This window comes from Thunnus thynnus, chromosome 23 (assembly GCF_963924715.1).
Source record: "Thunnus thynnus chromosome 23, fThuThy2.1, whole genome shotgun sequence".
NCBI lineage: Eukaryota > Metazoa > Chordata > Actinopteri > Scombriformes > Scombridae > Thunnus > Thunnus thynnus.
Window position 1 is genome coordinate 14,017,563 of NC_089539.1, and position 13,247 is coordinate 14,030,809.

General features: G+C 39.0%; 1 protein-coding gene across 6 annotated transcripts in view; it reads right to left on the reverse strand.

The window, feature by feature from the left end:
- The window catches only part of LOC137175527 (ELKS/Rab6-interacting/CAST family member 1-like), a 138,714-nt gene that overhangs the window by 65,469 nt on the left and 59,998 nt on the right, over nt 1–13,247 (reverse strand). For all 6 annotated transcript variants that reach the window (XM_067581209.1, XM_067581215.1, XM_067581213.1 and 3 more), the window contains one exon: nt 3,813–3,948. In XM_067581209.1, coding sequence (XP_067437310.1) covers nt 3,813–3,948 — 136 coding nt within the window. The remainder of the gene's footprint in view (nt 1–3,812; nt 3,949–13,247) is intronic.

Genomic DNA, 13,247 nt, shown 5'->3' on the forward strand with positions numbered 1-13,247 from the left:
CTACAAAGCTCAGTATAGCTCAGGGCACTTCAGCATAGAGTGATTATTCTCTGTGGGTTCATCAATATGAGCGACTCCTTTTACATAAAAGTAGTCACATGACCCATTGTCAAAATGAAAATATTGATTATAGTGGCTTTAAGGGCTCTTTTAATTTCAGTATACACTAGCCAGAAATTCAATTGGTTTTACTCATATTTACAAAACCTTTCTTAATCTGACTTCCTCCATATCTGATAGATTTATACATCACATCAATTTACAGTAGTGTCACATTTCCCTGTCACACCCTGCTCAACATGTCCCAAGAGTGTAAATCTTGGATGCTCCTCATTCAAGTCTGCTGCTCCCAATATGTGGAATAAGCTGCAGAGGACTCAGAAATTAGACAATCCGATCTGCCTTTGCCTTCGAGGACTTTTAAGAATTCCCAGTGACACGTGAAGGTGTTTTTGTGTAAAATGACGACATTAACTTCCCACAAATTCCCAAAAACAAAAAAGAGGCATTTTTTTCTTCTTGCCGGGAAACTGACCTTGCTGGTTAAATTAAGAGTTAAATAAATAACTGATGGAGACAGTGAGTGAGCGAATGAGGATGAGACATTACAGTGGCAATGAGCAAACCTTCAGAATATCTCCAACACATGTGCTGTGAATCTAAATCCTGCTCCAGATCCAACATGACTTGGTGTCTAACTATGCAGACTGAGATGGACTTAGTTAGATTAAAACTTCTTATTGTATTGAATTAAATTTATGGTTTTTAATTATACTCATATTCCATATTTACAGGCTTGGGTGCTGGTTAAACCGTTCAGGATGGCTTAGGACTGACACATCGGTTACGGTTGCAACCACTGCGGTCTCATAAGTCTCAGTGACTCACATAGCTATCAGCTCATCCCTTAACCACACACACACACACACACACAGACACACACACACACACACACACACACACACACACACACACACACACACACAAATCACAACTTCTAAACTCCTTAAACCAAATATCAATCATAGCATGAGTGAGCATATGCTTACTTGCACAAACACACACACTAAAGAGTGTTTTAACCTGTCTCTAATCAGAGAGGCCCCTGAGGTTTACAATTACTGGAAGAGGAGAGGGAGGAGGAAGAGGAGGATGGACGAGAAAAAAAAAAGGAAAGAGGAAGTCAGGGAAAGTTTAAGTAGAAGAGGGGATATAAGGCGTGAAAAAGGTGAAATTGAAGGTAGGAGGAGATGGAAAGGTGCAAGAAAACCTGCAATCTTAAAAAAAAGAGGAATATGAAGAAAACCGCTGTCATAATTATCACCCCACATCAAAGGTGGGAGTACGTCACATATGTGCAAATCACAAGCAAGTCTGAAGTTACTGTGGTGAGAATCAAGCTGCTATAAGTCAAGCAAGTCCCAAGTCAAGTCATATGAAATTCTGATGATCTACCCCACTTTCCACATTTAAATCAGTTTAAGGACGGTGGTCAAGAAAAGTTTTATTTCAAAATCAATGAAAACTGTTGCAGCCTGTTTACACCTTATAAATCTTACTGATATTTGACATTTTGTGGCAATCAATAACAAGCTTCCTTGATGAACAACAACGGAGAGTGTGGCTCTGAAATCATAATAAAGCCTGATAACTCTAAAGGGTTTTAAAGTTAAAACAGTAGTATGACACAAACCAGCCAATAAGTGAGCTAAAAAGACACGTTCATGAATGTTTCTTTGTGGTTTTTGTGGTGGTTGTGTCACTGATTATTGAGCAGCAGTCCTTGCATACCGCTGTTCTCTTCTTACTACCATCATTGACAACATGCCGCCGTATTTTCACTGAGGTGCAACGACCAGCGCAAGCAGCACTCTGACTGTTTGGTATTTCTGACCTTGAAACTCGCTTTGCGCATCTGTGTGGTATTTTGGTGACCAGCACAGAGCGCATGGTGCACAGGTGGGAGGAGAGGCGCAGACAAGTGGGCAGTGCATGGACAGCTGTGTTTTGGTTGATATTTGGTCCAAGACGTTGCCCTAAAACGTCTATTTATGGTGCAAAATCAATCCACTGCTGCTTTCATCAACAGGATCAAACTAAATACTTGCTGCGGATACTCTCCAACCAAAATCGGAACAGAAAATAATGTTTAATGTGGTTAAAGACATTAAGTCCGTAAATCAGTCCGCGTTGATCTATAAATGAATGTGGGTGATTTTTACAGTATCTGTTGTCAACAGCTGCTTTATACTGTATGAGAAGCTTCTCCTTCAATTCATTAAATCCGTGCAGCATCTGAAGGCAGCGGGACTGACATGTTGATAAATCCGCAGCCTCTAAGAAGTACTATTATGCACGGCCATTCACTGTGTTTACCTTTATTAAATCACCTGATGTCACCAGGCTGCTACAGAATAACCGCACACACTTCCACACCCATCAGACTGATCAGTTATAATGTGATATTCTGCTTTTTTTTTTTTTTTATGAACGAGGAGTCGGGTTAGCGGGGCTCATCAGCCTCTTTTCCAACTTTCCTTTTAGCAAAAGTTGTGTCTCATGTTTTAGCCTTGAAAGACATTGCAATGCAACCGCTGTTGTGTAACATTAATCACTTAACTATGTGACTGTGTACGAGATGAGATATGTTAGAATTATTCCTGAAATAGCATCAATCATATGACACGACTTTACCAAATCAATTTCTTTATTTTTTATATTTCTATCATTTTTTTTTAGTAACTAACTGTTTAACTGACAAACTATTCCATCTGTCTTTGGGTGCAGATTAGTGGTGATGTGTGTTCATGTCGCGACGCTCTGAGCCATCCAGACACTTCCTGAAGAAAAGCTTTCCATTTGTTGAGCTGTCGTTATCACATTTAACTGTGATTAATTTAGCACAGCTGTCTCAGAGCTATGAGACCAGTGATGTGACTGACTGAGAGAGTATTTAATAGTCAGCACATCCGCTGATCCATCACCTTCACTCAGCCCTTTTTGAACGTTGCGCTGCTGCACATACATGACTCAAAATAGCAGTTAAGCATGGAGATGCCAACACAGCCCGTATGCCACACCTACCATCTTGCGCTTGTCGTCAAGTTGCAGTTGCGCGGTTAAAATAGGGCCTCTTATCCTTGAATCCAAATTTTTATTATTTTTGGACTAGCCCCCTCCGTGATAGCTGCCTTGTGTGTTGGCCTCTGCTGGTCTGCCGTGTCCTAGTAGGTTGCCAGGTTTGTGCGCATTGCACTAGGAATCATCCAATCATGTTCCAAAAACAAAATGTAACTTCCAAATATCTAGAAACATGCAAATATTTAATTTAAAAAAAAAGTCAAGTCCTTTTGCGTCATCTATCTCAAGACTAAGTCAAGTCTCAAGTCTTCAAATTTGTGAATCTGATTCAAGTCAAGTCATGTGACTCAAGTTCCCCATCTCTGCCCCATATATGACTGTTCAACATGTGGTCACTTGACACCTCTGGAGACAATTAGGGGATCCTCTCAAACCACAGGAAGCATTTTAAAACCCACAGCATTCACTGCATAGTTCTGTGTGTGGGTCTCTTACAGCATTTCTCCACTATTCACCTCTTTCCTTCACCTCTCTTCACTCGTTTTATTAACCCTTTCTCCCCTTCACCTCTTCTACCATCTGCTTTCCCTGTCAATCGTCCTCCCCAGTTACGGTGATAGCGGACAATATTCAAGCTAGGACAGATTTAACTTTTTCTATCTCAATTTCTTTCTCTTGTATCCCTCCACTAAACTCCTTCTGCTTCCTTCCTACTCTTCCTCCCTTCGTACCTTTATCTGCTGGGAGCTTTCGTTCAGATTGTCCTCTCTCTTCTTGGCCTCCTCCATCATTTGGGCATTCTTGCTCTTCTCCAGTTGCTCCTTGTGTTTCATGTTGGCCACCTTCTTTGACTGATCCTTCATCTGCCTGCACACACACATAAAACAGAGTCAGAGTCAATGCGTTGCATGGTTTACATTTTGTATCTGTCTAAACAATCTCTAGAGGCATGAGTGGTGTTAAGGAGCGAAAATCTATCTTGCAGTGTATCCCTGAGTAAAACTGAATAGACCCCAAATTGGAATTTTGCATACTGAATATCTTTAGTTTTCCCTGACTTGACATCAGAGTTGCTTGTTTGATTGGCACTATTTCCTCAAAAAAGTTCTTAAAGTGGTAAGAACTATCAGTTTCATGCTTAAAACAGCACTTAAATAATACTCCAGGACAGGTCTGGTTTTCAATTTTAGCCCCTGAAGTCAACTTTAATCTCTAAAGTTGAATGAATGAATGAATGAACGTGCATGCACACACAGTGTAATAGCAACCAAACTGAATATACCAGTATTCAAAGTGACAGCAAGTCATGCAAATGCAGCTAACATTTTTTTTTTTTGTAATCTAAAGATTCTTAAACGTCTACCACCACACATATTAAATACTCAATACCTTTAAGTGCCATTAGGATGATATTGCAAGACACTATTCTGTGCAACACAATGCTGAAATAAAATCCCTTTGGGCCAATATACCAGTAATGCAAAGATCAGCAAATGAATTTAATAAAAAGCTATGAATCAATGAGTAGATGGCATTAAAGATTTCTCCTCAGTGGGAAGTATGACAGGTCTTTTCGCAGAGGGATTACTGGGTGTCGGGAAGTAGAGCCTAAATCATCATCTGGGGAATGAAAGAGAGAGAGAGAGAGAGAGAGCAACAGTAAAGGAGACAAAGAGAAGGAGAGAGAGAGAGATTCCTCATGGGAGCAGCAGGGTTAGGAGATGGAGAAAGGGTTTACCGTAATCCATGTTTAAGCTGTCTGGAAGCCATTGTGCCTCTGTCACAGACCTATCAGCTATCACCCCAGCTTGACTTGATCAGGACCTTTCATACCTTTCACTCATAGACACACACGCACACACATGTGGACTAACCAACACTAATGCCAGGAAGGTTCACAAACCTCTACTGAATCATGACAGATGAAAAATAAAACAACACAAAGGACAACAGTGTAAGCATTCTGCTGACTAACACTTCAAACTCAATAAATATCATTCTTTTGTCTCTGCGTACATCTGTGAGTGTTTGCATTTTTTTTAAACATGTGCGCCGTACGTCTGCCTGTACTTTGCAAATGTTTATGCATGTGTGTGTGTGTGTGTGTGTTCTTGTTATCATAACTTTTTATAGGCTTGTAGATAAATCCATTTTCTTCACTTCCATTGCTGCAGCTGCCAGTAAAAGAGCTGACCTGCAGTGATGGGAATCCACCGCATGCTCCGTCTCACAGCAGCAGCAAAGCTCTGCACTCATGGGAAATCATTTTTACAAGCCATATACTGACTATTTTGTTTCCTAAGGTGTATACAGGTTCCAATCATCCCATGACCTTTGTCCTCTGCCTGTGCTCCACTGCTCTATTCCTTTGAGTGCAATGTACTGCCTGAATTCACGAGAGTGTAAAGTTTATTTGTTTACATCTACAGTGATATACATGTTCTTGAGTCTAAATATTTAATGGCATCTCTTCTCTTTCATCTTTCCTGTCTCTCTAAGCCATAAAATACCTGCTAAACTAACTTAAAATAATGGGAGTAATCCATCAAATGGCTTTTACATCAGTATCACTGCCAGAAAAGTTGAGAAATGACATTGGCAGAGGATGGTAACATAAAATCCTCTATGTGTTCTCTAAAAGGTCCTGGGGGCCCATTTGCAAACCTTCCAGAGAAATTTGGGAAGCTGGAAGAAAAATTGAAATGTGACGACGGGGCCAAAACTGTTCTGCAGCATCAGGCCATTCAAAGCTCACAGAATAATAATCAGCGTGTTAAGTCGTGCCTGTGTGTGTGTGTCTGCGTGTGTATGTTTGGCTTTTACTTGTATTGTTTTGGTGTGTGCATTTTAAACGGTCTACATGTGTACCATATTGCACAGGAATTACATCCAAATTGGGTTCAAATGTTAAACAGGAAAGTAGATGAAGTAACCCTGGAGTCAGATGCATTTTAGTGTTTTGTTTTTTTTTTTGTTTCCTTTGTTCGGTCCTGATTCGAGTTTGCACCCTCAATGTGGGATAAAGTTATTTCAATATTTGGGATCAATTTTGCACCATACACTATGTGTGTGTGTATGTAACAGGTCATAAACAGGCAGGAATGTTCCTATTGGAGGATTTCCAGGAAGCTCCAACCATCTGGTTAGCTCTCTGAGGTTTCCCCCCTTCATGCTACATTTACTGTATGTATGTGAGTGTGTGTGTGAGTGCATGTGGAATAGACCTTTAGTTTAGCAATGTTTCCTATTGACTCAACACTCCCACTTACACTCCCTCTCTTTCTTCTCTTTCTAATGCTAAACACTTGTTTTGCTAAAACCTCACTTGTTTGCCTGTATCACTTTTCAGCACGCAGGTCATTTGCATGGGTAACTATCGTGCATCAGACCACAGCGAGTACCTCCTTCTCCGCTCTCATCTCATTGGAATGCTCACCCAATCCAACACCCTTATTTTTTTTGCATGTTGCACTATTATCATTTGCATTAAAAGCAATAATTTATTTGCATCCAGCCAACGTAGGAGGACGAGTGGATTTCTCCTCACCGCTCCCCTTTCCCTTCGCTCTCCTCTAAACCCACTCCCTCTCCAAATGCAACACTGCTCTTTCCTTTGGATAAAATATTTTCACTAGACCATAGACCATTTCTTCTCTCCTTTTCCTCTCGCTAATTCCCTCCTCTCCCTCTCTTGTCACTTCCATCTTCTTCCGTGCTTTCCTTTCCCCTGAACGCCTCTCCTCCTCCTCTGTTGTACTCCTCTACAATCCTTAAACCATGGATCATAGGTTACTGCAATAGCAATCAAACAATCACAACCAGGTTTTTTGCCAGATTGCTGTTTAGAATGTTAAAGAAAGCTGTCAATTCACATATTATATCCTATGAATAATACTTAAAAGGTAAGAATTTATTTAATTATTATTTATTTCATTTATTATTTATTACTTATTTAACTTAATTTAAAATGACAAATTTTCATCGTGCACTTTTACATTATTACTGGTCAATACTAGAGCTGCAACAAACAATTACTTTCATCATCAATTAATCTGCTGATTATTTTTTTCGATTTATTGATTAATAGTTTTGTATATAAAATGCCTGTTATAATTTCTTAATGCTCTAAGAGACATCTGTTTTGACTGATTTTGCCCAAAATCCAAAGATATTCAGTTTACTATCACATATGATACAGAGAAGCTTCAAATTCTCTCGTTTGAGAAGCTGCAACCACTCAATATTTGGTATATTTTCTTAAAAAATGACTAAAAAGATCATTCACTTACCAAAATAGTTGCAGATTAATTTTCTGTCCATCAACTGATTGATTTATTAACTGTTGCAGCTCTACTCAATATAATTGTATCTTTTGTCATTATATGTCAGATCAGTTGAAATAATCTCTTCCTTTAAGTTTAATTAAAAAAAACTAATTTACCACATTATTACCACATAAAAATGATAAAAGTGTTTGTTCTAGCACTTTACTGAAGATACAAGATGCCTACATTGAGATAAATATTAAAAGTCAAGTGCTTTTAGTATTGCTGCCTCAGTGGATGAAACGGATATATTGATTTTTTTTTGCATCTTTGTGCATGTTTCTCCATTATTCAGCCTGACATACCTTGATATTTTTAAAAACTTTGGGATGTTGACTTTGATTTAAAAGTGTGTTTTTTCATGACGTAAGGACCAGTGGGTGTAGATACTTTATTTCATTTATACAAGTTACTTCATTATGAGGTAGTTAGTCACTAAAATCCCTCCCAGATCGAGGAGTGCTGCTCTCTATCTGATCCTGACGTCTGACCTCGCTGTGGAAAAGGCAGGAGAAAGGAGAATTTCCCTTCAGGGTTTGATAAATTACCGCTATAATATCATTTCTATACAGCTATATAACTTTAATGTCGTGACATCTGCGTTCAACAGTGCGGCCCAGTCCTTTTTTTTCCATTTCTCCATTTTCCTCTCTCTCTCTCTCTCTCCTGACTAACTAAACAGATGTGACATGAATACGCTTTAAAAAGTTGCAGTTGTGATTTTACAAATGTTTAATTAAAACAATGCGTGTAATGAAAATGTTTTGGTGTTCTAAAACATTTTCATTACACGCATCGCTTTAAGGGGCAAAAGTTGCCTGGTGAACTCGATGGCTCTGCTCAGCTGAGGCTCTGTGCCATTTGAAGCTGTTTTAATATGTAAAATAATTCCTTCACTCTCCCTCTGAAATCACTTTCAACAACTGCTGCAAACCGCTGGAGGAGGCGGAATCACAGGAGAGTTCCCTTTACCCACAACGCTGTAAACACGGCATACAAATGTGTGGTGAAACCACATCTACGCACACACACACAACACACACACACACACAATTATACAGTTACTGACACAGAGTATAAGCGCACATGAATGCACAAATTTACCAAAACTGTGTCATAGTGGGAGAAACACACACACACACACACGCGTACACACACACACACTTGGTGCTGTGAACAGTTTTGAACACAACCTGCTTTATATTATATGAAGTCTTGGATCGGACCACACACAAATATTTAAAGTACACACAGGGTTGCGCGCACACGTACAGTTGTGAATGCGACTCGACACATAACAACATGTGTCCATTTTCCAACACCCACACAGAAATACACACATTCAAACATGGTGGCACATACTGTAAACATATATTATGTGCTAATGTAAACACACACTAACTTGCTGACAGCACTTTGAACTTCCTAAATTTTGCCCAAAATATCCTCACGCACACACATTTAATATTCTATATTTATAAATGCACAAACAAAAGCCTCCTTTAAAATGTTCATTTATAAAAAAAATACTCTATACTTCTGGCAAAGAGCAGCAAAAATGGAAACACACACACACATTGCCCTAGGTCACTTTTGGGGACATTACATAGACTTACATTCATTTCCTGGAGACTTACCCTAACCATAACCACTTCTTGCCCAACCCTTACCCTAACCTTAACCACTGATCCAAAAATCAGCATTTTCCCAATTGGGGACATGGCTTTTGTCCCCAATTGGACAAACCGTCCCCAATTAACTGGTCTGAAATGTATTCCCGAAAGTATACACACACACACACACGCACACGCACACACACACATAAACTTTAGTAAACCCCAAACTCTACAAAATAAAAACTTTTAAAGCTCCCTCATTAGCATGTGGCAGCTATTCAGGGACCCACATTAAGGTAATATTAATATTACATTTGGAGTCCTGTATAAATATTTGATCAGAAATGCTCGGGGGCCTCATGTATGTTTACTGCACATAGTTCACCCAACATTAACATCAAGGATTTCCTTTTAACCGTTTGGAATTCAGTATTTCCTTTGAAAATACAGGAAATATTGGTTTGGTTTATTAAGCCCATAAAAAAAACTATAAAACATAAAAAGGAAGAAATGATCAAAAACATAATAGTTAAGCCTTGCTCACTGTTAGTGCAGAAGAAAAACTTAAAGTGGAAGGGGGACATTTTTGAGGAGTTAAAGAAATACTTATTTTGTGGTTTGTTAAATGACTGTAGAACAATCCCCTCAGGTAGAGAAGAAAATAATAATAGAGTAAATAAGGAGGTAAGGCAACTTAGACTGCATATGAGCCTCAGTAACTGCCACACAGTGTGTTACAGGAAACAAGCTGTAAAAAAAAAAAAAAAAAAAAAATACTGTGATACTACCGCAGTAAGTAAAATGTCTTTTTAAATTGCATCCATCCTTATGAAAATAAATCATATTTACAGGATATATCCACACTTCAGAACTAGCCATACAGCTAATTTGAAAGTGTTTAGATAATAGTAATAGTATAAGCATGTGACAGAGAGTTGGAGTTGATGTTGGCAGTGTCTTTGTTTAATATGGAGAACGGTGAAGTAACTAAATTAAATGCCGACGCTCCGTTCCTCAGCCTTATATTCATATTTTGATCTGAACTCTGGATTATATTGTAGATGAGTCAACAGCACAAGTCAGCTCAATGTCTCAATGCTGCCTTTTAACTGTATACATGAAATACATTCATGCAGTGAAATACAGTAGCGTTCCTTACATATGTCACTACAACAAAGCAGAGTATAATTAGATAAGACAGAATAATTTATAATGTGAGCGCTGCACTGAAGATTTGTACATTTTCTAAAAATATTTTCATTACTCTCAGTCTTTTAAATCGTGTGTTTGCAGGTATTTTAATTAGATAAATCTCAGCAGTCATCCCCACTAGTGTTGTCACCTATTAGCTGGCAAATTCCTTCTTGCATGTGTTTGTGTGTGTGTGTGGAAGATACACACACACACACACACACACGCCAAAAAAATATGCATGGGTCTGTGATAGCGTGTGTGTGTGTTGTTGTCACCCATTAGCTGACAAATCCCTGCACCACCTTGATGCTCAGAGTCATACAGGACCTCAAAGGAATCTCACACACACACCAACACACACACACACACACACACACACACACACACACACACACACATATAAAGAGACGATGCAATTCCTTTTTAAGCTACAGAAACATGGATGTCAGACTTTTGGCAGTGGATGAGGAGTTCCTTAGCTCAAGATCAAAACAACCAGAAAAAAGACAAGACGAGAAAAATAGAAAAAAAACAAAAACACAAAAAAGGACAGAAGAAAAAAGAAGTCTTCTGTCGCCTACCAGACAGAAAAGCAATACTAACTTTTTTCTTTTGTTTTTTTTTTTTTTTCTTTCTCTCTAGAGTTGAATCAAAAACACCAGAACAACAGTGATGAAAAAGCTGACAAGACGGCAGCGGGAACAGTGGCTGTACAAGTTAAAAAAGAAAGAATGAGCTGGCAGTGGGGGGAGACCTTTACAGCAGAGCAAAACACTCAGACCACCAGATTTATGCAGGAAACAGAAGGAAGAAGTGGTTATTATGTGGTCGATCACAATGTGGAGGTCAGAGAAATTTCAATATGACTGTGATATGTCTGTTAGAAATGACCAAATTCAGACATTTGGTTTTGCATGCTGAAATCTCATTACTGCCTCACCCCCTGAGTACAAATAGGAATATTTATAAGTGAAAAAAACAAAGAAAAACAAGAGTTTGACTTTTTCAACCTTGGAATAAGGACAGTACTATGTGATCAAACTTAAAAGGAACAGTTGGGCATTTTATGGAAATGTGCTTATTTGCTTTCTTGCCAGGAGTTAGATGAGAAGATCTATAAAACTCTCATATCTGTCCACCTGTCTGGTTAGCTTAACTTAGCATAAAGTTATGAGCACATGAGGAAACAACTAGCCTTGCTGTTAAAGCTAAAGCTCATAAGTAACACGTTACATATCATTTGTTTAAACCGTACAAAGACCGAAGTGTAAAAAAAAAAACATATTGCAGTTGAACATGCAATTATGTGGCTTCTTGATCCCAACCTCATGATGACAACAACAGGATATAATGTGAGCTTTAGGGGTGCTTTCCCATGTTTCCAGTCTTCATGCTAAGCTAAGCTAACCGTCTCCTGGCTCCAGCTTCTCATTGAATAGACAGACATCAGTGTATTATCGATCATCTCATCTAATGCTCAGCAATAAAGTAAATCATGTCAAAACTACTCCTTTAAACTATTCAATAAAAGTTTAAAAATATTGTAAAGATTACAGCATCTGGGTTGAACAGCAGGAAGTTCCAGGAACAATGTAAAAAAAAAAAAAAAAAGTTCACTACAACTTGAGCTGAATCCCAGGCCATCTTGAGTGCTTAACAAAAGTAGTGACAGGAACAAAATATGGAATGATTTCACTAAAACAGCCACAAAGACAAAAAAACCCCAGCAGAAGTAAGAAGATCTCCGAGCAAAAGTTCACAGCTGTCCAAGTTAATAACGGCGATACATTGCTTGAACATTTTTCTTTTATTTGCTGTGGTAGCCTCAAATTTGAAACGATTAAACGTCATGCTACTATGAAAGTTCAAATGCTGGTATCATGAAGAGACTAGCGGGATGTTATAATGGTGGGTGAAAGAAGGAAACATTATTGTTTCCTCTTCAAAGAAGCAGCGATGTGACAGAGAGAGAGAGAGAGCAGAGTGAAAGTCAAGGTGTCTCCTTCAAAGACGAGAGAGACATGATGCGAATGATTAAAAAACAGAGTTTATGACAGAGTGAAGGAGATGAGGGTGTCTCTCTGCAAGGACAAGAGGTATGACAATGAAGGAGAGCTCGATGAGAATGAGAGAGACAGTGACAGAAGAGGAAAAAAATAGGCGTGCGGTACTAACCTTGAGGCAAAACTGGGTAGAGCAGGAGACAGTGTTGCATAGTAAAGATGAAAGAAAGGGAAAGAGAGACAGAGAAGGACAGGGAAAGGTGAGAGGGGAGACAGGAGTTGAGCGCTAGGTTAGCCAGCTTGATCACTCTTCAAAGAACAGAAAAGGAGATGAGAGACAGAGGAAATGACAGTGAGACAGACAGAGAGACATAATTAACTATAGAGACTCTGCAGGCAGACACATAAACAGGGAGACAGGCATGACCAAGCAAACAGCGAGGCAGGCAGACAGTCACATAGACAGACAGGTTAAACGCAAGCAATCTTCTTTTCATTACAGTAATGAAGGTTACCTCACATGACCCCCTACAGACATTTAAAGGGCAGACAAACAGACAAAACGAAAGTGAGCAATTCACCAATCAAAGCACGAGCTGAAAGCATGCTCACTATGCTTTATTTCTTCCTCGGCATATTTCGCTTCCCGCTGGGGACACTTGAAAAGTTTGTGGAATTGTGGAGAATTCTCCACCGAATGGCAGATGTAATTGCTAAGATATGAAGTTTGAAAAAAAATAAAATAAAATTACTTCCTGAATGGGTTGACCCCAAATAGTATTCCTCTCAAACCCTCCTCATATGTTCAGTTTAACTGGCAAAGCCCAAACTCAAGGGTGAGTTTATGCCTGGGAACGCACGCTAATGACAGCGTGCCAGAGACAAATTGTCCATTACAGAACAATATAACACGCAATAAACTTCTCTAATTTCCCATTACTCAGGTTTATACTCTACATCTCTCCAAGCCTCCTTCCTTTCTCTCTCTGTTTTCTTCCCTTTTCAGTCCTCTCTATCAGTTGTGTTTT